Source organism: Nomascus leucogenys, chromosome 7b (genome assembly GCF_006542625.1).
Source record: "Nomascus leucogenys isolate Asia chromosome 7b, Asia_NLE_v1, whole genome shotgun sequence".
NCBI lineage: Eukaryota > Metazoa > Chordata > Mammalia > Primates > Hylobatidae > Nomascus > Nomascus leucogenys.
In genome coordinates, this window is record NC_044387.1 from 42059123 (window position 1) to 42082431 (window position 23309).

Sequence of the window (23309 nt, forward strand, 5' to 3'; positions counted from 1 at the left end):
CATTAGCTTCAGCTTGAACCAATGCTAAGTCAGGAAGTACAGATATCAAACATACTATGTATGGTAATGTGCACAGATCAGTCTTCAAGACATACTCATTTGTGCCATCTCAACGTTGTGAACACATGTGAGTGGAATTGAGTCTCTTGTGCCCTCAACTTTTAGGACAATTTTTGAAAGACAGTAGAGATTACATATTGGAAAATGCATTTGATGGGATGTGTTATTTATACCCAGCCGCAAAGTTCAGTGAACTCCAAATTGACCCCTAGGACAATCTTCTACTCCCCTCCCTACTTTGCTGATATGATATGTTTTCAAGATTTCCGGTACCTTTAAATATGTCTGTGTAATGGGATTGACTAGGAAGCAGAAAGCACAGAACCAATTACTCGTACTGTTTCCTTTGAGGATTAGACAAAATGACATTATATAATTTTTCCCTCTCTCTCTGGTGTCAGTGACCTTGAAATGATTTTGTCCGTACTATAGAAAGGGCAATATCCTCTGGGAACATCTGAGTATTTCCTCTTATCTCCACATGAGGGACCTCTTGGGTGGATTCCCAAAAGATCTTTAATTTTGATTATTTTGTTAAACAATTTAAATTCTCAGATTTATTTGAAACTGTTTTGAACAGATTCTTCTCATATGAAACTCTTGTTTTGGATTCTCACAGCGTATTCCATCAGGTGGGGATGGTGAGACACTGAAATTTTTTGGCCAGTCTATCCACGGAGAAATGGATTTAAATGGTGACGGTCTGACAGATGTGACTATTGGGGGCCTTGGTGGTGCTGCCCTCTTCTGGTATGTCTTTTAATAACATCCTGTTAATTTGAGACTGGGTCACTGATAACTTACAGAGCTCCCAGTGTGATTGGAGCTCATGTCATACCAAATATCGATTTCCTTTTGTGTTCCACTATGCAAATACAAGTTATTCAGTTGAGTGAGCTGGAAGAGTCAATACATCTTAAGAACAAAGAAGCTATATGAAAGAAACAAGTAGAATGAACTCTTAATTTGGTGTGTCTATTATGTGGTTTACACTAAAATAGGTATTCTGTTTTAGGAGAGGTATAGGGGAAGAGAAGATCTTATAGAGGATGTATATAAACAAGAAAACATCCCTAATATTGGGTTACTTACAAGGTTTTAGAGATAATAGACTTTGTATTCGTTTACCTGATACATAGAAACAGATAATCGCGCAGCACTCTCTGACCTGTTTATATTGTTGGTCAAGCCGACAGGCATCTTAAGTAATATCTTCGCTCAGCCTTTAAAATGCCCAAATCCCCAAATTGGCCCAGTTCTTTCAGATACATACATTCATAATGCCTTATTATGAATAAATAATAATTTAGTAAGCAAATATAATTATTGCTTACTAAATATCCTATTTCAAAAACTGTTCTGCTTGAAAAAAATTACTAGGAAGTCAAGAATCAACTTAATGAGAAATCCACATGATAATTTTGAAAAATATATAATAAATTTCATTAAGAAATATAAAGGAAGGGTTTCACAAATAAAATGTCTATTTATGCCAGGTGACCTTATGGGAAGTCCGCATGTTGATTCTCCTAAATTAATGCATTGGTTTACTGTAATTTAGGTGGAAACATACCTCAATGCTCTTTTTCCCAAAAATTTACCTAGAAGAGTAATAAAGTGTGAAAGAAAGGTGAAGATAGGTGAAAATAGATGACTTTGCTATAATTTAAGATAATGCTTAAGAACTAATGGCCAAATTAAAAATGGTACAGTAAATTGTGTACATACAGTAATCACTATGTTAGAAAAAAAAGCCTTTACAGCAGAGGGGAAAGAAGACTGAAGGGTGATACCTAAGAAAAGGGAATATTAGGCAGCACAGTGGCTGGGACTTTGGGGAGGACTCACCAGAAACCAAGGCTCAAAACCAGAAGTCAGCAGTGTCAGGGACAATGGATATACTTCAATTTTGTTTGGACTGTTAATCCTGAATTAGTTTATTATGCTCCCTTTAGCTCACAAATATTTATTGTATTAATTCTCATATTAAAAATATGTTTTCAGGGTTTTTATGCTCCAGTTTTGTTTCAAGGCCTTCTTGCAAAGCTTTTCAAACTTATTTATGGCCTCTCCTGCCCCAAATCAAGGCATTGATGGCCCAAAATGAAAGTCATTTTCCCTATCATAGTCCAGGCTCCATTGACAGCAGAATGGACCAAACCGATATACTGGGACATGAAGACTGAGATTCACAATGCCTAACAAGAAGTGAGAGTGGATACAAATGACAGATGATAGGAAACACATTTGGAAGCAAACAGTGAGAGTCTTGTCATGAGACCTGGACTGACCCCCAAGAAAGATCTGGCTGGGGCAGAGAGGATGTGTGGGATGGACAATGATCAAGGCAGCTTCATGCCTGGAGAATCCATATTACTAAGCAGGAAACTAGGCATGTTCATTCATTGCTGATCAAAGGGTAAACTGGTTAAAACTCATTAGAAGGTCTTTATCAATAAGTATTTAAAAGCATTCCAATGTTCCTACTTTTTACCAAGGATTTAACTTCCTAAAAATGTAAAGATACAATCTAGAAGTACAATTAAAGGTGTCATCACAGCACTGTATGTAATACCATCTTTTAATAATGTTAAATTTACCACTATACTCAGAAACCATTTTTTTAAAGTAAGCTAAATATCCAATGAGATGGGGTTGATTGCATAGATTATGGTATGTGCCTATGCTGGTATAGTCTGCTCCCATTAAAAATAATAAATCCCGTTAAAAATAATGTTCTCAGAAAAATGTAAATTTTGGAAAGCTGTTCATTGTAATGTAATGTTTTAAAAATATGTATGCATACATATGAAGACGTGCTTTTGTATATATGTATGTATGCGTGTGTGTATGTATATGCATGTTTTCTTCTGTAAAGAAAAAACCACCAAGTGTACTAAATGTTAATGATGATTATTGCTGAGTGGTAGTATTACAAGTTATTTGTGTTTTCTTTATGCATTTCTATGATGTTTATATTTTCTATGAGTACATTGTTTTAACAGAAAAAAGAAAACCACCTTTTTTTAATGCAAAAGCATAAGTAGTGACTTCATTATTCACAACATGCACAGTTATAAAGGGCTAGCTCTGGCCACAAGGCAGAAACCAGGTAAAAATGTGCAATAATTGTTCTGGCTTGGATCTAAGACAATGACCTCAGGATCCACATATTCTCCATGTCTAAGATCTTACTCTGATCTCATTTCGGATTAGGAGACATCACCGGGCTTTAGAGTTAAAACGACTGAGTTTAAAATCCCAGGTTTTTCCTCTTAATAGCTTTTGACCTGGCATAAAATATTTAACCTTTCAGAGCCCCAGTTTTCAAACATAAAACAAAAATGATGTTTCTTATAATTAATCTTAAGAATTAAATGAAATAACTCCGTGTCTAGGACACTGCCTCAAATGTTATTTTGCTTTTCCTTCCTAGAAATAGAGGAAGAGCTGAACTCACAAGGACAGACAATATCACAGTCCAGATGAGAGACAGCAGGGGCCTACGAGCTGTTCAGGGACCTTTAGACTTCTTTCAAATTGGGAACAAACTCGTAAATCCCCAAAATATAGTTGATTCTGGGGTTTCACCTGGGCACTTGGTTCCATCTCTTTTCCATCACAGGCAAAACTAGATCTTTGGCATTTGAACCAAAAGCTCCAAATGGTTTCCAAATGTAACCTGCATGTCTTAGAACATCAGATATAATCTCTCCTGTAACAATGATTAATTAAAGAAACGGAGTCCTGAGTGCTATATTATACATGAAGCAGAACCCTATTCCATGCACTCACTTTGCACTCCCAAGTTGATGACATACATTAAATGTAAAAATGTGTGAGTAATCCCATTGTTTTTGTTTGTAGGTCCCGAGATGTGGCCGTAGTTAAAGTGACCATGAATTTTGAGCCAAATAAAGTGAATATTCAAAAGAAAAACTGCCATATGGAGGGAAAGGAAACAGTATGCATAAATGCTACAGTGTGTTTTGATGTGAAATTAAAATCTAAAGAAGACACGATTTATGAAGCTGGTAAGCAAAATAATTATAGCAAGTACTTTTGGGTAGAGGACAATATATTTGCTCCAGCATGATGAAGTCCAGTAGGATATTGTATTTTCCCCACCATGGTGAGCTGCACATCATATTTGCCCCAGTGAACATGCAGAACCTTGAATAAAAATTCTGTTGCAAAAGGAATAGGTTATGGAACCCAGTCAGTTCTGGAGCAGAAATTACATGTTTTTATGCAGTGCCCTCAACACTCCATAGTTTCTGTCTGGCTCTCCTACTCGCTATGTACAATCAGATGCTTAAGAAAAAAATACCGATTCAGAGGTAGAATTTAGGAATTGAGCTACAAGTGGGCCCAGTTTTCCTTCCTGTGGGTTTCTACAGTGACTCTTCTCTCCCTTCTCTTGCCCCCTCCTGGGAAAGACTGGTATTGCAGAGAACCCTAATACTTAACCATTCCCACATTTCTGAGATCCTTTGCTGCATTGAGGTGATCCTAGTTTCCGAGAGTCACACTTGTTGTGTGTGTGTGTTCTCAGGTGCATCAGGTCAGCCTGTGCTTGCTCTTCCTCCCTCCGTTCTCCACTTTCTAAGGCAGGTTTTTAATGATGTTGAAATATGCTCGAATCAAAGCTATAAAGGCCATTGGCTGCAGAAGAGAAATTTACTCTGTAACCAAACATAAGCAGAATGAGAAAAACCATTAATCTTTAAAATCTGTTTTTCTTGATTTGTTCCATATGTGCATGTATATGCTCTGAAATAGCCTCCTGACTAGAAAGATCAATGAGGTATAAGAATATAAAACAATGATTTTGCGTTTTATATGTAACTTTATTTCAGTCTTATTTAATTTTTGCAAAGTAATTAAGTGATCAAATAAGGAATATTGTAGCCTTCATATAAAGTGTAAGATTTCACTTATTTTCTTAATTGTGGTATGCTTATTTTATTGAACCTTAATAGTGGTTTGAACATAAGCTGAGATAATGTCATTTTATATATAAATAGATTAAAATGTATATATTTGTAAACATAACTAATGTATATTTTTGCCTCTATTGAAATATAACATAATCAATATTCTAAGCAGGGTTCCAATATTTCTAAACTTAAAAAGAATGTTTTAAGTGAAAATATAATAAATACAGTGGTGGTCTGGAAATTGATGATAGGCAGGTGTGCATGTGTGTATAAGAATTATAAACAATAAATGTAATTAGACGCTGAAAGCACAGTGAACTCAGAGAGAAGTTTATAGAGTTCCTCAAGGTTATCTTCATGACTGCTAATATCATTGTTATAATAGTGTGGATATGCTGAACAATAGAATCTTTTTTGATGGATTGTCAAAGAGATTTTTCTATAATGCTAATGTAATAATCTGTACAATATGAGAATCACTTCAAATAAACATTTCCATCAATTATTTTTTAAAATTTTTGTAGATTTGCAGTACCGTGTCACCCTAGATTCACTAAGGCAAATATCACGAAGTTTTTTCTCTGGAACTCAAGAGAGAAAGGTTCAAAGGAACATCACAGTTCGAAAGTCAGAATGCACTAAGCACTCCTTCTACATGTTGGCAAGTAAATCATATATCGTAGTTGCCTTATTCCAAATCAAGAATATAGTAAAGATGTCTTACTTCAAGTCAATCAAATTCTTACTGTTTTATTTCAAAATGCACTTATGATGTCATAAAGGAAATTTTATGTTGTTTGTTCATTTTTATCATAAAATCGCAGGTCTAATTTTCTCATTTCCAAATATTTGTAAAACTATCTCTAGTCTTCCCTGTCTGCATTATCAGACATCCATATATTATGGAACAGCAGAAAAAGACACAGTGTTCTAGTTGACAAGAAACCTTATTCGTGTCTTCATTTCTTTCACTCATTCATTTATTCCTTCAACTTGAAAACATTTAATTTCTGTGGGCCTTGTTTGTCGGTTGTGGGTGATAAGTGCTTAACTGCTCTGGGGGCAGACTGCTGGGCTGTATGCTTTCTGGGATTCATGTAACTATGTATCTCGCTGTTTGATTTTAGAGCGAAGGGGAAAATTATCTGGTATTTCCTATCATCTGTAGGCTTTGTGTTACTTCAGTTTTGTTTTTTTTTTTTTATTTTAGTGGATGAGGGAGTTTTGGAAAGCAAACTATTAATGTTTAGAGATGGCTGGTAAGCCAGTGTGAACCATTTAAAATGTGTTGTGTTGCGACACTGTGTATATGGGGAATGTTCCCAACAGAGGACAGGAGTTTCCTAAACATTTTCTTAAAATGTACATGAGAGTGATAAAAACAAGAAGCAGCGTGAAGGTAATGAGGAAACTGATTTTACTAACTGACATTAAGACTTAGAGACTTGATGGTGAACTTGGAGCTTTAAAGGAACCAGGCCAATTTTCCTACTTCTGACTTATTTCTGTATTATTGATATATTTATAGTCTGTATTTTGAACATTGTAGTCTAGGAGCAGGGAAGTGACAGAAAATGTGTATCCTTTTGTGCCGCATTTGTTCTTCCTCGGTGATTTTCATGTTGATATGCTTCTTGATACTTATCGTGAAGCTTATTCTGTCAGCACCAAGATCGATCTATTATTTGATAAAATAACACTAGAGTTGCCCCTCCTATTTAGTTAATCAGAACTGAACACTTAGGCATTAGAATGAGGATAAAATTTGAATGGGTATCAAACCAGATATGGCATTGTCTCCAACCTGCGAAAAATCATCTCAGTCTACGTTTGTCCACAAATTCAGTGTCTAAGTTATGTCTAGGTACTGGTTTTTAAAGGGCTGAAATATTTTCAAAATTTCCAAAATTGTTTTGGATTTTGAAAGAAGCACTTTGAAATTTGTTCTGGAGTCAGCCAGTGTAGAATTTGTATCCCAAATGTTCCACATTCTGAGAGACTTTGGCAACGTTGTTTGGTCTCTTAGAGGCTCAATCTTTCATCTGTAAAATAAGGACAATAATAGTTACTCATCTTAGAGGACTGTTGAAATAATTTGCAATAATGTATATAAAGCTCATAATTTTGAATACTATAAATGATTATTGTTATTGGTGGCATATTAACAATATTAATCATATTCACATCCTTTCCAAATAATTTTACATTATAAAATTCTTGGCCAGGCATGGTGGCTTAAGCCTGTAATCCCAGCACTTTGGGAGGCTGAGGTGAGTGGATCACCTGAGGTCAGGAGTTCGAGACCAGCCTGGCCAACATGGTGAAACCCCACATCTCTACTAAAAACACAAAAATTAGCTGGGTGTGGTGGCACATGCCTGTAATCCCAGCTACTAGGGAGGCTGAGGCAGGAGAATCGCTTGAACCTGGGAAGTGGAGGTTGCAGTGAGCCGAGATTGTGCCAACTGTACTCCAGCCTGGGTGACAGAGAGAGACTCTATCTCAAAAACAAACAAACAAACAAACAAACAACAAAAAAAAACTTATAGCTCTAGGTATATATTATATTAATGAAATGTAACTCATTTTATAGAAAGTTTGCCCTTCTGAAGTTGGAAAATGTTCCCAGAAGTGTTACATAATGATCTTTGGCTTGAGGTCTCAAGAAAAACTATATTGTGATGCAGGTAGCTCCTATGTTGACACAGCAAGGTGTGATGTTGTCGTCACTCGAGCAGGGCCCTCTGAGGAACTGGAAGTGAGTCAACAGGTTATACTCTGAAACCTCCACATTCCCCTATGCCCCTTGTCAGAATGCCAATCCCTCTCCAGGGAAGCAAAAGCCTGATATCATGTGTCAGATTAGATGCACAAGAATGTTGGGGACAGAAGAAGGAGACATAACAAGATCAGAACACCCAGTAAATATGATACCAATGATATATTTTATGTTTCACCCTCTAGGACAAGCATGACTTTCAGGACTCTGTGAGAATAACATTGGACTTTAATCTTACCGATCCAGAAAATGGGCCTGTTCTTGATGAGTCTCTACCAAACTCAGTACATGAATATGTAAGTCAGATTTCTTTAAAATACAGAATACCAACTTGTGAACATTTTAGCGTCACTAGTAAACTGTGTTTTTTCACTACTCTGCATTGGTCACAAAGAAAGACCAACCAACTGGAAGAAAGAAAAAAAAGGCAAGCAGGTTTTATTCCTGGTCAGGAATGGAGAAAGAGGGAGGTCTTGCTCTAAAGACCTCCTTCTCCTCAAGCTGTGAAAACCTGGGGAATTTTAAGGAGTTAGATGGGGCAGGGAGATAAATGTAAGCATGTCCAGAGAGGAACTCCAGATGTACAAGTACAGATCATAAACATGCTTCCTTATACAACATATGTTCAAGAAATTGTGGCCATTTTCTTCTTTGGCAGGGACTTTAGCATTATAATGACATGTTAATGATCTAAAGGTAACAAGGGGTTGCTGGTTCTTGTTTGCTCCGTTTTCTCAATGGCTTTATCTTCCTCTGGTAATTGGCAAAGGGTCCTGAAGCTCCCAGGCCGTCTGTAGTTGTTTTTCTTCAAGCTTACCTACAGATAAATAGACTAGAAAAAAAAAACTATTTAAGAAAAAATAATGCACTTTCTCAGTTATCTACTGTTTAACAAAATAATGAACTTTCTCAGTTATCTACTGTTTAAGAAAATAGTAAACTTACTCAGCCATATCTCCAGGTTTGCCCTGGTAACATTAAGAAAAAGCTTGAAACCCATGCACACATAACCCTAAATCAATCTAAAATGTTTTAAAAAAGAATTAGGCTCTTCTAGACTGTTCCCAATCCTTCTAATTTCCTATTGTTGGAGTTTAAGAAAACTAATAAATGACACTCATTTTTACCTCACTTGAATTTAGGACCAATGGAAAGAAATCTCCCCCGTTATTCTAATAAGCACGGGATTGCAGTGTATGGTTTAGGTATAAAGGGTGTCCTCACACTGAAGCGTGGACTGAGAGCACCGATAACCACCTAGGTCACCAGCAGTGCTGATCCATCTCTCCTTCATGGAACCCACCTTGTAAAACTTGCCAAATGGAGTAGAGCCACATGTGTGCTTCCTGTAGGTACACAGCTGCTCTGAGAATAGAAACAAGAGAAAGGGACTGAGTTGTGTTCACTTAGTTCCTGTTCCCAAAGTTAGAGTCCACGTGCCACCCCTGAGAATGAGTGAGGGGAGAGGAGAAGGAGGGTGTCCCCAGCGTGGCTCCGATGGAGGAGATATTAGGGATGGGGAATTCTTTTTCCCCATACACCTATCTTCCATTCTCCCTTCCTTCCTACCAGATGTATTGATTGTCTTATACATACCAGGCATTGGAGCTTACAGTCTAACACTGGAAACGGGTATTAAGTAGTAATTAGAGAGTATGCGATGGAGGAGGATTTCAGAGCTCTACAGGAACTTGCACCTGGGCTGGGAAGTCAGGAGAGCCCTCCTGAAGTTGTGCCATTTCAGTGGAGCCCTGAAAGATAGGGCGACTTCCACCCTATTTAGGGGAGTTTGGGGAGCAGAGGGGATGCTAAGTGTGAAAGTCCTGAGCATGAAGGAGACGACACTTGCTAGCGTGGCTGACGCTAAAGAGCAACAAAGGGGGTGACGTGAGGTGAGGCTGGAGGTAAAGGCAGGGGCCAGGTCATTCGGGACTTGGTGCAGTGGCACAAATTCTAAACTTCTGAAAGAGCAGAGCAGTTTTTATTTGGCTCAGCCATGGGACAGGAGGCAGCAGAGTGGAGTGGTTGGAGGGAAACAGGTGGATGTGGGAGCCCAGTGGGAAGCTATTACTCTGGTTCAGGGAGGAAATGAGAATGCTTGGGTGTGAGGTGGTGGTGGGAATGCAGAAGCAAGAAAGGATTGGAGAGATATTTAGAAGAGGAGTAGAATGGACAGGGCTTGGGGAGTTACATATGGTGGTGGAGAGGCGGTCAATGAAGAAGAATCAAGCAAAACTCCTACATTTGTGGCTTGACCGTTTTCCACACTCTCAACTGAGCTTTATGACATTCTTAAGTATTCGATTAATTTTAAGAGAAAAATCTCATAATTAGAGTTGAGTAGATTTAGATCTTGCAGTACTTGACTTTGTATTGCAAAACTGTCCTTCCCTGGCAGACTAAAGCCAGTGCAAAACACCCATGAAAATTGTGCATTCTTAAAAGGACTAGCACAATTTACATTCATAAGTAAATGTTTATTCTTCTCCCCTATAAATTACAGGGATAAATATAAAATCTCTTAAGGCTTTTGCAGGGAAATTCTCTTTACAAGTTGCTTAACTTACTTTGGCTGTATGCCATTTTTGTTACACAAATTGATGGGTAATTTTCAATAATGTGCAGCTAAATTTTGAAAAATTGTTCAAAATTTCAGATTCCCTTTGCCAAAGACTGTGGAAACAAGGAAAAATGTATCTCGGACCTCAGCCTGCATGTCGCCACCACAGAAAAGGACCTGCTGATTGTCCGGTCCCAGAATGATAAGTTCAACGTTAGCCTCACAGTCAAAAATACAAAGGACAGTGCTTATAACACCAGGACAATAGTGCATTATTCTCCAAATCTAGTTTTTTCAGGAATTGAGGTAAACTTTCATTATTTCATTTATTTATTCTCTTAACAGTCATTTACTGGGCCTACTTTTCATGCTACTGAGATAATTGTTTTTATTAGATTGATTCTGAAAGACTAGAAGGAATTTTTACATTAGTCCTCACCAATGGTGAAGGTATTAAGCTTTTTTAAAAATTTTTGTTTTATTTATTCAAATATGTATATCTTTTCATAGATTCTGTATGAGGAAAGGATAGCTCATGTATAAAAACTGTATGTTTCACAAAATCCTTAAACCACCGAAACTGAAACGGAGTCAAGGAAAATAATAACAATCAAAGCCAAAATAGTTAACAGAGGTACAAAGAGGTACCTCTGTGTTGAGCAAAAAAAATTTACCTGCAGGAAAATCAAGATACCGTATCTCCCTATCTATGCAAAATCCTTACTTTGGCAAGATATTTATATTAAATAACTGTGTCAATGATTTGTAACAGAAGTTTCTTTTATTATGTTGGCAATAAAATATATTAATCTGTGTAAGATGGTATATCAAAGGTAATCAGTGTTTCCAAATTTGAACTTTGCTTTTAATTCTGATCTCCAAATGAATCCCACTGAGTTAAAATTTTGTGTATATTTATGTTAATTAATATTACATACAATTTATATTAAAAGCAATGCACTTATTAATATTATACATAGTATTAAAACACTGTTGTCTACTTTCTGTAAACTCAGATTTCATGGACATTTCTATCTGTTAGGATATCACTTAGAGACATGATGACTAAGACAAACCTAAAAATAATGTCATATATTACTATATTTTGGATTCAATTAAGAATATTAATTACAGGCTGGGCATGGTGGCTCATGCCTGTAATCCCAGCACTTTGGGAGACTGAGGCGGGCAGATCACGAAGTCAAGAGATTGAGACCATCCAGGCTAACTCGGCGAAACCCCCTCTCTACTAAAAATACAAAAAATTAGCAAGGCATGGTGGCACGCACCTGTATTCCCAGCTACTCAGGAGGCTGAGGCAGGAGAATCACTTGAACCCGGGAGGCGGAGGTTGCAGTGAGCCGAGATCACACCACTGCACTCCAGCCTGGGTGACAGAGAGAGAACAAGACTCTGTCTCAAAAAATAATTATAATTATTATTATTATAAATACAAATGTACAAAGTAATCTTGGGGAAAATATTACCACAAAATTTTTCTCTGTTAAAAATTATTGCCTGTATCCTCCTCAGCTGACTTAATGGCCTGGCAGAGAGGCATAGCTAAAAATCTGACAGTGCATCTCTTCTGCGTATATTAGCAATAACAACAGTAATAATGATGGCAACCATTTCTTGAGTCACATCATGGTTTAGGCCTTGTACTAAAGATTTCACTTAATTTTCATTAATTCTTTTGTAAGTAGGTATGACTGTACTGCAGAGATGTGAAGATAAAACCTTTTTTTCATGTTTCAACATTCTTGTAATTGCATTTTACAATTGATAACGTGTTTATTTACCTGGCAGTGTTATTTTTCCTTCTTATGGGTTTGTAAAAATAATGGCATATCTCATGTTCAATGGCATTTTAAACTGGACAAAATAGAGTATATGACTAAAACCACTTGATAGAAAATCAGTCCCGGAGAGTTGAAGAATCTTAACAAGGATAAAGCTAACAGTGGTGCAGTCAGGGTTTAAAATCTGGTGGTCACGGTTCAGAGCCTATGCTCTTATCCACTGCACTAAACTCCTCCAATAACTAACATTCACTGAAGGCTGCTCTGCACCAGTCTTGGGTGTGTGGATTATTTTATCCAGCCACCGCAATCACTCTGTGAGGGAGGTGCTATTAGCACTTCCATTTTACAACTGAAGATTTAGGCAGGATTGTGAGATATGCTTTGTCTTTCAGGCACCCACAAGTGATATTTTAGGACTTCCATGAGTGTAGAACAGCTGGTCCCAGAATTCTGTGCCTCTTCCAGCTAAATTGAGACAAAAATATTGGCAAGGCAGTCACCAAGACACATGTGGGAAAATTCTGAAAGAACACTTTTCAATATTTCACCTGCTTGTCTGCTCTGATTCTGTTTGCTTTCTCTTCCTAGGCTATCCAAAAAGACAGTTGTGAATCCAATCATAATATCACATGTAAAGTTGGATATCCCTTCCTGAGAAGAGGAGAGATGGTGAGCAGATTATACAAAATACATGTGGAAATTGAATATGAAAAGTAATATGTGCAAAGACAAATATATAAATCCTTCCAATGGTAGTTTAGGATAATATGGATGAAAAATGTTCAATTCAAAATTGTGACAGATTGGAATATGCTATGGTCAGAATGTTTGTGCCCCACCAAAATTCATATGTTAATACTTAATCCCCAATGTGATAGTAGTAAAAGATGAGGCCTTTAGGAGGTCATTAGGTCCAGAAGGTGGAGCCCCCATGAGGGATTAGTGCCCTCATAAGAGAGGCTTGAGGGAGACTGCTCACCCCTTCTACCACGTGAAAACACATAGCAGGTGTCATCTATGAGAACTGGGTGTTTCCAGACACTGAAACTGTTAGTGCCTGGATCTGGGACTTCCCAACCCTCAGAACTGTGAGCAATATATTTCTGTTATTTATAAATTGCCTGGTATAAGGTATTTTGTACAAGGTATTTATAAATAACAGAAACATATTGTAACAATCTTGTAACAATTCTTACACAGGCAAACCCGAACACCAAGACAATATTTAAAATTTATACTACATAACATATCTAATTTATACTACATAACATATCTGATAAAATGGAGCTGGGAAATTCTGTTATTAGAGTCTCCTAGGTAGTAGGTGTCTCTGGCCTACAAGAAAAAGAATGCTTCAAGTAGATTGGTTTAGAACTTAATCAGAAATTCTCCTCCCAGCTCTCTCTTTTTGAAAAACAATTGCCTTACTGAGATACAATTCATGTAGCATGGAGTTCACTCGTTGAAAGCGTGTATTTCAATGGGTTTTAGTATATTCACCAAATTATAAATTGTATAGTCATTATGACAATTGATTTTAGAACATTTTCACACACCACAAAGAAGCCACGTATGCATTGACAGTCACTCTGTTTTTCCTCAACAGCCTTTCTCCCAACCCCAGGCAATCACTAACCTACTTTCTTTTTCTATGGAATAAATTGAATTTCCAAATATTAATTGACTTTTATTTGCATTTCTAGAATCAGGCAACACCTTATTCTGTAAAATAAAATGAATGGTGGATGAGCTGAGGAGAGGAAGTTGACTTTATAGAGAGAAAAGGGCTGAAGAAAGCAGAAACAGAGAACGAAAAGTCGATTGGTCATTTCAAAGTTATTTTCCTTGTAAAAGTGAAAGCAGAGGGGATTTTCTTATCGTGCTGTTTGAAACTAGCTTGATTGGGGATTTGGTGATTATCTCTCACTTTCCTCATCTCTCAAAAAGTCAGACAAATGATTTAATTTCGGCTTTGTGGTGTGGAACTTAAGCATTATTTAATCTGTTGGGCCTAGAGCAAGAGCTGTCCAAACCAGTGATCTCCTATACACTTTATTTAACATGTTTCTTAGTCTATTCTGGCTGCTATAACTAAATACTATAAACTGAGTAGCTTATAAACCAGAAGTTTATTTCTCACAGTACTGGAAGCTGGGAAGTCCAAGGTAGATGCACTGGTAGATCCAGTGTCTGGTGAGGGCCCATTTCATGCTTCATAGAAGATGTCTTTTCAATGCATCCTGAGATAGCAGAAGCAGGGAGGCAGTGTTCTGAGTTACAAGGGTACTAATCCCACTCATGAGGGCTCTGCCCTTATGATCTTGTCACCTGCCCAAAGGCCCCATCTCCTAATATCATCACGTTGGTATTTAGGTTTCAACACATGAATTTTGAAGGGAAACGTTCACATTATAGCAATATGTAAAACATGGTACAAATTCACATTGAAAAAGAAAATGTATATTATATGTTATTCTATCTATTTTTGAGATACAATAAGGTTTCATTTTGTAAGACAATGTTTCTCAAATAACTTCATAATTTGAGTTTAGGTAATGTCATTTATGGAAATTGAATATTTTAGTCAAAGTAAACAATTTCTTATCTGTTACTAAAGACATATTTTTATTTTATAGGTAACTTTCAAAATATTGTTTCAGTTTAACACATCCTATCTCATGGAAAATGTGACCATTTATTTAAGTACAACAAGGTTGGTTTACATGTGTATAAATGTATGTATATGAAGGTATATTGCTTCTTCTGCGTATTCTGAATATTTTGCTCTGTAAACTCACTGACAGTTTCTTGCAGGTTGTAGGAGATCAGTAGAAGTGGAAGGCGATTAACCACTCTCCTTCACAAAAACACCCTTAAGAATAATTAGCAAAATAAAGAAATTTTCATTTAATAGAAATAATTCACCTAACTAGATTAAAGCAATGGCTCTATGAGCTACAGAAGATACCATAATCATACATCATTTATATCTGCCAAATTGCATTTAAATTCATAAAAAATTTACTGATAATTTAAAAACTTTCACTGGCTGCCCATCAAGGTCAAATGAATCATTAGATGGACTTAAAGTTCTGTGATGTCCTTTTGTAATTTAATATACTTTATTCAAATCAGTCAGAACTTCTGAAAGGTATCATAGAACACACAGACTAACAACAGCAAAGGCCCAATAAGGAAAGTGAAATAGTGGTCTAACTTTCTTCTAATTGTAATCATCCACTGACCTGTCTGCAGTGAGATGGTGTCTTCTACTGTTTTATTCACAGTGACTAGCATTGTGCCTCCTGTATTATAATCACTACGTAGATGTAGACTAAATGAATAACTTAGAGAAATGAATTAACAGATTAATTAATTCTGTATGTTCAAATCAACTCAACAAATATTTATTTGGCATCTATTATGCACAGGATATTGGATTAGTCACTGTAAGGAATATAAAAATTACTTAGGGAATGAAACTCCTCATAGGGTAGGTATTACAGTAGGGTGTTGAGACTAGTATGGAATTATTGTAACCTGGGATAGAATAAAAACAATCCATTATAGAGATATAAAGCTGTGTCAGAAAATTAATAGAAGCTGAAATAATATCTACTTGGCAACAGGAACCCAAGAAAGCTTTATCAAGGAACTTATAATTGAGAAAGACCTTGAAGAGTAGATAGCATTTCACAGAGAGGTCGCTGAATAGCACTAGGTGGAGCATTTCAGGCAAAATATACAGCTTGATTAAAAAGTTATCAATTTTAGCTGAAATATAAGGAATACAGAAAGTAGCAATGAAAATAAACAGGGAGTGTGCATTCTATCATATTATGCTAGGTACTGAATGTCTGTCAAGGTATTATTTCTTAATTGAACGGACCTTGAAAAGCCAGTAAAGTTTTTGAGAGGTGAAGTCATCTGTACAGAGCTGCTGCTTATGGAGATTAACTTAGGAAGGCTGCAGTGTGGAACAGGTGAGAGAAAAGGGGACCATTCATGCTAAGAGCTGAGTCACACAAATACCTATAATCCAAGGCAGCATGCTGCTTTCTCTGTCCTGCTGCATATGAGCCACTTTATACATCTGGGAATAAGCACAGCCATTAAAAATTACTCTTATGCCCATTCTGCGAGACAATATGTTAGGTACTTCGCCAGTTGGTGGAGGGGTGTGTGTATAATAATAATGAAAGCTAACACTTACTGAATATTTCCTATGTCCTAGGCACAATCTTAAGCACTTTATACTTATTGCTCATTTAATCATCATTTATTACCCATTTAATATCCCATTTTATAGATAAAGAAATCAAGGCAAAGACAGATAAGTAATTTGACCAAAGTGTATCAGTGTGCAAGAACAATCCCATTCTCTGGCCCCAGAGTCAGTGTTCATTACTTGTTATATCATTTGTATGTGTTTTCTAATATGAGGAAGTATGTATATGTGTGTATGCGCATATATATGTGTGTTTACGTAATATATAATTTAAATGATAACCAAAATCAAGAGAATAAATCAGTGCTTAACAAATAATATGATCATCGAGTACTTAGTATGGAAAGACTATTAAAGAAGAAAACAAAAGATTTTAGATTTACTCTCAGCTGTGTGACCCTAATCACTTATCTTTGCTAAGTCCTCATCTGTGATAAATAAGAATCACCTGGGGGCAGATATGTGGTTAAAAACAGAAATTCCTGCACCCCAAGTTGGAACCACTAAATCCACATTTCCAAGGGAAGCCCAATAATCTTTGTATTTTAACAATTAAACCGAGGGAGTCTTATCATTATTGTCATAGAATTTTGAAAAACATAAATCCGTGAGATTGTCAACTCTAGTTGCACATCAGAATCAACTTGGGAACTTTCAACCACACCAATCATCTCCGATCTCCTTCTTCACCCCAATTAAAAAAATAATTAACAATTATACTCTTACGTGCTTTTATTTAGTTGCCAGGACAAGCTTCTCTTTCAAACACTTAGAAATGTCTCTAAATAGTCAAGATTTTAATGGTTTGTCTGAATGTGCTGTGTATTTTCTAGTGACAGCGAAGAACCTCCTGAAACCCTTTCGGATAATGTAGTAAACATTTCTATCCCGGTAAAATATGAAGTTGGACTACAGTTTTACAGGTAGGAGAAAACTACATTTTTATGTTGATGCCTTTCTATTAACCCAGTGGTTCTGAAAGTGTGGTCCCTGCCTGGCCAAGGGCATCAGCATCACCTGGAAACTTGTTAGGCAAATTCTCCGGTCCCATCTGAAACCTATCAAATCAAAAACTCAGAGGATGGGGTTAAACAAGCCTTCTAGGTAATTCTCATGCATCCTAATGTTTGAGAACCATTATACTAAATAACCCAAAATGTTAGGTGTTAGTGATACCGGATTGCATTCGCTGTCCACTCTTAATTCCCTTAATTTCAGGTTCAGAGAGGCTAATTTACCCAAGGTTATATATTCAGGAAGCGTTAGTTTAAACCATTTCGCATGCTTTTTTTCTCTTTTAATTTAAAAAGTGTTTTAAATTGACACATAATAATTGTACATATTTATAAGGTGCTTGGAGATGTTGTGATGCAAGTAACATATAGCAATTAAACAGGGTAATTGGAACATCCATCGTCTCAAACATTTATCTTTTTTTTATTGGGAACATTCAATATCTTCCTTCTGGCTTAATAATTTATTATCTATGGCACTCTACTAACTGGAGACTACAAAAATGGCATGATTATAGGATATACATATAGATTGTGCTAATATTTCTCAGCCTTTAAATTCTTTCAGCTATTTTCTATTTTTCTGTATCCACTTCTATTGGTGCACCGACTTTTCCCCAAGAGTTTTCCATTTACTTAAAATCAAATTTTGGCAAACACTTATAAATATTTTTTGTCTTCCCTTGACTGAAGTGCTGCTTAAAAACATACTATTTTATTCTACCAAGTTCATCCAAAGAACATGACGAAGCTGTGTAGAGAAGATTGAACTTTTAAGTTTAGCAGTAAATATAGGACTTTAAATTATGAAATGGTAAAAATTTTAAATCTATTTAGAATTCAGCATTACATTTTAGCTTCATTTTTCACTAGGTATAAATGGTATTAGTGAATTTATGGAAACTTTTCACTTGTTAACAATGAAATTTTAACTTTTAAAACTCATATTCTAGCACTTTGGGGTCAAATAAGCATCAGTGATGATTAAACTAAATTATATAATCCTTCTCACTCTCCTCAAAGATTTAATTTTAGGCTTCAAGGTAAATGAATTACCCTATGATTTGAAATCCTTACAAGTATTTTTGTGGAATTACATGATATGGAGAAAGAAAATAATGAGGCCAAATAAAAGTTAAACTTTGTTATGTTTTATTTTTCTTCTTCTAATTAATTCTTTTAAGCTCTGCAAGTGAATACCACATTTCAATTGCTGCCAATGAGACAGTCCCTGAAATTATTAATTCTACTGAGGACATTGGAAATGAAATTAATATCTTCTACTTGGTAAGAAATTACCTCTAAAATAGTATTCTAAAGGAGTTATTTGTAAATATATAAATTAAAGTATTAACAGATGCATAAAAATATGTTGCTACAATGTTTAATCTCTATATTCCACATATTTTCTTTATAATTTCATAAATATAAATATAAACATATTATGTATATATAATTTTCAATTTATATTTTTCTTTATAATTTCACTGAAGATTTAAATTTGTGATAATTATATTTTCAAATCAGTTTAGAGATCTAAGTCTCTAATTTCCTCAAAATAAGATACCATTAGAATGACTTTCTAGAAAAAATATAAACTATGGGACTAGATAGATGCTACCGATAAACCTGTAGACTTGACTTACATTATTTTTTCAGTGTGACTGAGAAAAGCACCTTTTCATTAATTATGACTGTATCAGAAATTTGTTATCACAATTGTCTTGGCAATTTTTTTTACTCAACAAATAAGTATGTATCACGTTCTCCTTATTGTTACCTTTCACATGCATTGTACTATAAATTACTCTTGTTGGTACTACCACCTCCTTAAGTGATGTTTTCTATTACATTCATTTTTCCTTTTAAATCCTTCATAACAAACTCTATACCACTATAGCAAACAATCATGGAATTTTATTTTAGGTAATGCCTAGTTACTGACACAGACTCAAGTTAAAATTACTCAAGGAAAAAAGAGAACACAATTCAAATAGTGGATTTAAATATGTATTCAAAAATATGAGATAATGCAACAAAATTATAAATGAAGATAGCCTCAATCCCTTTGGGAATTGCCAACTACAAAAAAAAGTTCTCTCACAAAGTATAAATAAACATATACTCCCAAGATTAATTTCATTTTTTAAAATCTGTCCTCTGCTAGAATTCCTATGACAAGATACCCTGGAAATTAGCATAAATGCCAATCACTCTACTGAATTCTAGGATAGATTTTTGGAATTCAGGCTATCAGATTTCTCCAGCTCCATTCACTTTCCTTGAACTAGAAAATTCAGCAAAAAAAGAAAGAAAACAAAAAGACTTGGTTGTAGATCTTTATATATTGTAACTTACTAGGGTCCAGATTTGAAATAGGTACTCCCTCTTCTAAAAGTGTTGCTATGAATTACATTGCTAAGAATATTCCTGAGCATAAAACTTTGCATGTATCTCTGATTATTTTGCTGAAGTAAATTCTAGAATTGGAATAATGGAGTTTTTTAAAAGAACTTTTTTTAAGGTGAAACCCAGTAAGTTTACTGCTCGGAATTTTCCCTAGGAAATTTTTGGTGATAGAAACAAAGATTTAAGGGATGTTCTTAACAATATTATTTATAATAGTTTGAAAACTAAAGCCTGGGCACAATCTAAACACTTAACACAATGAAATTACTTAAACAAATTGTCATATATTTAGCGAAGAGATTATCATATATTCAATGGAGAGACTTAATGTAATATTTTAGAAGGCACATTTTGGAGTAAGAAACTATAATGCTGCTATTTACTAGCTTTGTGATCTTGGAAGTTCTTAATTTTCATTCCAACCTTCTTACCTCATAGATAAAACAAAGATAAAAAGAGGATCTGCTTCCTGCAGTTGTTAACAGGGTTAAAAGCAATAATGCATATAAGATTAGCACAGTATGTGGCACATAGTCACAATATTGACGTTGTGGTTGTTATGAACAGTCATATTCTCAATAAACTTATACATTTAAAGGAAAATGCCATAGCATAATACATTTTACAGACAGGGTACAAAACTGTATTTTATTGTGTTACAAATTTTATAAATATGCCTATATGCAAATAGTAGGGACAGGTAACCTACACTAAAATGTTACCAAGGTAGTTGAAGTATAGGAAACGTTTATTTTCTGTTTATTTTCGGTATTTTCCAATGTTTCTACAAGGAACAATTTTTAATCAGAAAAAAATGATAATTATAGAACACAGGATTTCTGACTATCAGGAAGCAGAATTTGACTGGAAATCAAGAAGATAAGAGTTAGGGAGCATGTTTAACGGTCCAGGTGCGGCTGGTCAGGAACCTCCAGAATTCCAGAATTAAAGGATGTGTTTAATCTTTACCAACCAGGAAATTGCTTCAGATCTGAGGAACTCTCAGTCTGGAAGGCTCAGCTGGGTAGATCACTGACTTTACTTGGGTCTATCTATGTAAATCAAGGCATTCCCTACCCAGCTAAAGAAGCTGCACAGGGATGCCATAGGCTTCAGGCCTACAGAGTATGCTTCAGCAGTGGGAAGGGGACCACTACACCTGGCTGTCCCAGTTCTGTTGTACCTTTTAAGCAGGAAAGGACCTCTGGATAGTGAGTTCAGTTTCCTGTTGAACTTCATCCTGCCCACCTTTCTCTCTGAGCTATACGCACTACTGGTAGCAGAACATGATACTAAGTGGAAATTTGGGGTTAGTGGATAAAAACCAATGGAGACTGAAATAAAAGTAAATCTGACTCTCATAAAACCAGATTATCAACAGCCAGTGGCACGGTAGCCCTAGCTGGGGGTAGAATTGTGAAGGGAAGCAGATGGGAGTCTGGTTTGCCTGTATAGTGGTGGCAGATCCCATCTAGCCAGGATTAGAGATGATTTATGGGTTTAGGGAATTATGGCAAACTGGGTAAAGGCAACCAAAAATCTAAATTATTCCATAGTCTCCCTTCCTTACAGTTTCAAAAAGACTGGTATGTTAAAAATAATAATAAAATAAATAAATAAAGAATGAGCATAGCAAGAACATAATAACAGACAAAAACGTCCAGTTCTGGTCTTCTGTTAATCCTAGGTCTATTAACAGAATGGGTGATGGAGGAACAATATGATTATAGCTGATACATACAGCTACTGACCATTAAGTGTCCATATTTTTTGCTAGCTGAATTATGCCAATTCTCTGTACAGCACCATAAAGGATCTATATTCGTTTGGGGATTCAAAATATTACACAACTTACTTCATCAGCTAGAAAACAAAGTCCTACATAAGACAGAAAGAATTCTATTAAAGGAGGATGAAAGATTACATTTCCACTTTTTTTCTTGTAGATTAGAAAAAGTGGACCTTTTCCAATGCCAGAACTTAAGCTGTCAATTTCATTCCCCAATATGACATCAAATGGTTATCCTGTGCTGTACCCAACTGGATTGTCATCTTCTGATGTAAGTCATGTGTGCCTCGGAATTATGTCATTACTGTTATCTTTTCCACTTTATGTTTAAGCCTTTTCCTCTGCATGATACTTGTAATAAAGAGTTTTACCAAAGTAACATGGAGAGGTATTTAGATAATTAAAAGCAAATAATAATAGATGTATTATTCCCTAGAGCTGCTGTAACAAATTATCACAAATCGAGTGACTTAAAACAACACAAATTTATTCTTTCACGGTTCGGGAGTCCAGAAGTCCAAAATCAAGGTGTTGACAGTGTTAATTCCCTCTGGAGGCTCCAAGAGAGACTCTTTTTCATGCTGTTTTCCTGGCTTCTGGTGACAGCTGGCAACCCTAGGCGTTCCTTGGCTTGCGGCAGCATAACTCCTATCTCTGCCTCTGTCTTCACCTGGCCTTCTCTGTGTTTCTATGTGTTCTCCTTCTCTCTTTGTGTTTCTGCACACTCACCGTTAGATTTAGGGTCCACCCTAAATCCAGAGTGATCTCATCTGGAGATCTTTAATATAATTATGTCTGCAAAGACCCTATTTCCAAGTAAAGTCATGTTTACTAGTTCTAGGAGGATTTAGGCATATCTTTGGGGACCATTATTCAATCCACTAGAGTAGATTTTAAATAATTCATTGTTATGAAATGTTTGTTACACTTTTCCTTGATTTGTGGTAATCAAACAACTCTGTAAAGTGACTTCTTAATTGTGCCTAAGCATGCACAGCTGCAAACAAAAGAGTATAATTGTATTTACTCACATCCCAAATAATAGCAATATTGCACCCCCTTTATGTTTTTAGCTTGAATGAGACTATATGAAAGTTCATTATGGTTTAGTGCCTAAAACAAAAAATCACCATAAGTATTGAATTAATGTGTGCATGATGTCAGAATTTGGAAATCTGTCTTTTCATGCATTTTTTTAAAGTATTCTCAGAAATCAAGAAATAGCAACAATGCTAATTGGCTTGTGATCACTTAAATGTTTTCCTAAGGGCAAGGGAAAAATAAGCCTCTGGAATTTCCCTCTAATCCAAAAAAGCAGGTTTGTGAAAATCCAGAAGAGAAAAAAAAATTGTACTTTTCATACTGCTTAGGAAACCTTAATCTTATTAACTTTTGTCAAGGATATTGAGAGTACTGGGGAAGCAAAGGTTTCCTAGGTTAAGTCTAGAACCAGCTATCTTATAAATATAGCATTTTAACATAATATGTTAACATCTATAGGGCTGTCTGCTTACGTCTTCCTCCTATGTAGACTGAGTGTCTTATCCTTGGTGTGTAGGGAATCAAAAATATTATTGGATGAATACATAAATACAGATGAAGATCCCTCGCTTTTCAATTGTTTCATGAGCCATAATATTGAACAAGTATTTTTGTTGTTTTTGTTTCCTTTTTTTTTTTTTTTTTGAGACAGAGTCTCTCTCTGTCACCCAGGCTGCAGTGCAGT

General features: G+C 35.7%; 1 protein-coding gene across 1 annotated transcript in view; it reads left to right on the forward strand.

Annotated features, from left to right (window-relative positions):
* Nucleotides 1-23309, forward strand: part of ITGA1 (integrin subunit alpha 1) — a 170855-nt gene that overhangs the window by 129524 nt on the left and 18022 nt on the right. Inside the window, exons 15-24 of the mRNA XM_003276516.4 lie at nucleotides 680-810; nucleotides 3928-4094; nucleotides 5525-5661; nucleotides 7965-8075; nucleotides 10436-10645; nucleotides 12733-12813; nucleotides 14781-14857; nucleotides 17206-17295; nucleotides 18570-18672; nucleotides 21741-21854. Coding sequence (XP_003276564.2) covers nucleotides 680-810; nucleotides 3928-4094; nucleotides 5525-5661; nucleotides 7965-8075; nucleotides 10436-10645; nucleotides 12733-12813; nucleotides 14781-14857; nucleotides 17206-17295; nucleotides 18570-18672; nucleotides 21741-21854 — 1221 coding nt within the window. The remainder of the gene's footprint in view (nucleotides 1-679; nucleotides 811-3927; nucleotides 4095-5524; nucleotides 5662-7964; nucleotides 8076-10435; nucleotides 10646-12732; nucleotides 12814-14780; nucleotides 14858-17205; nucleotides 17296-18569; nucleotides 18673-21740; nucleotides 21855-23309) is intronic.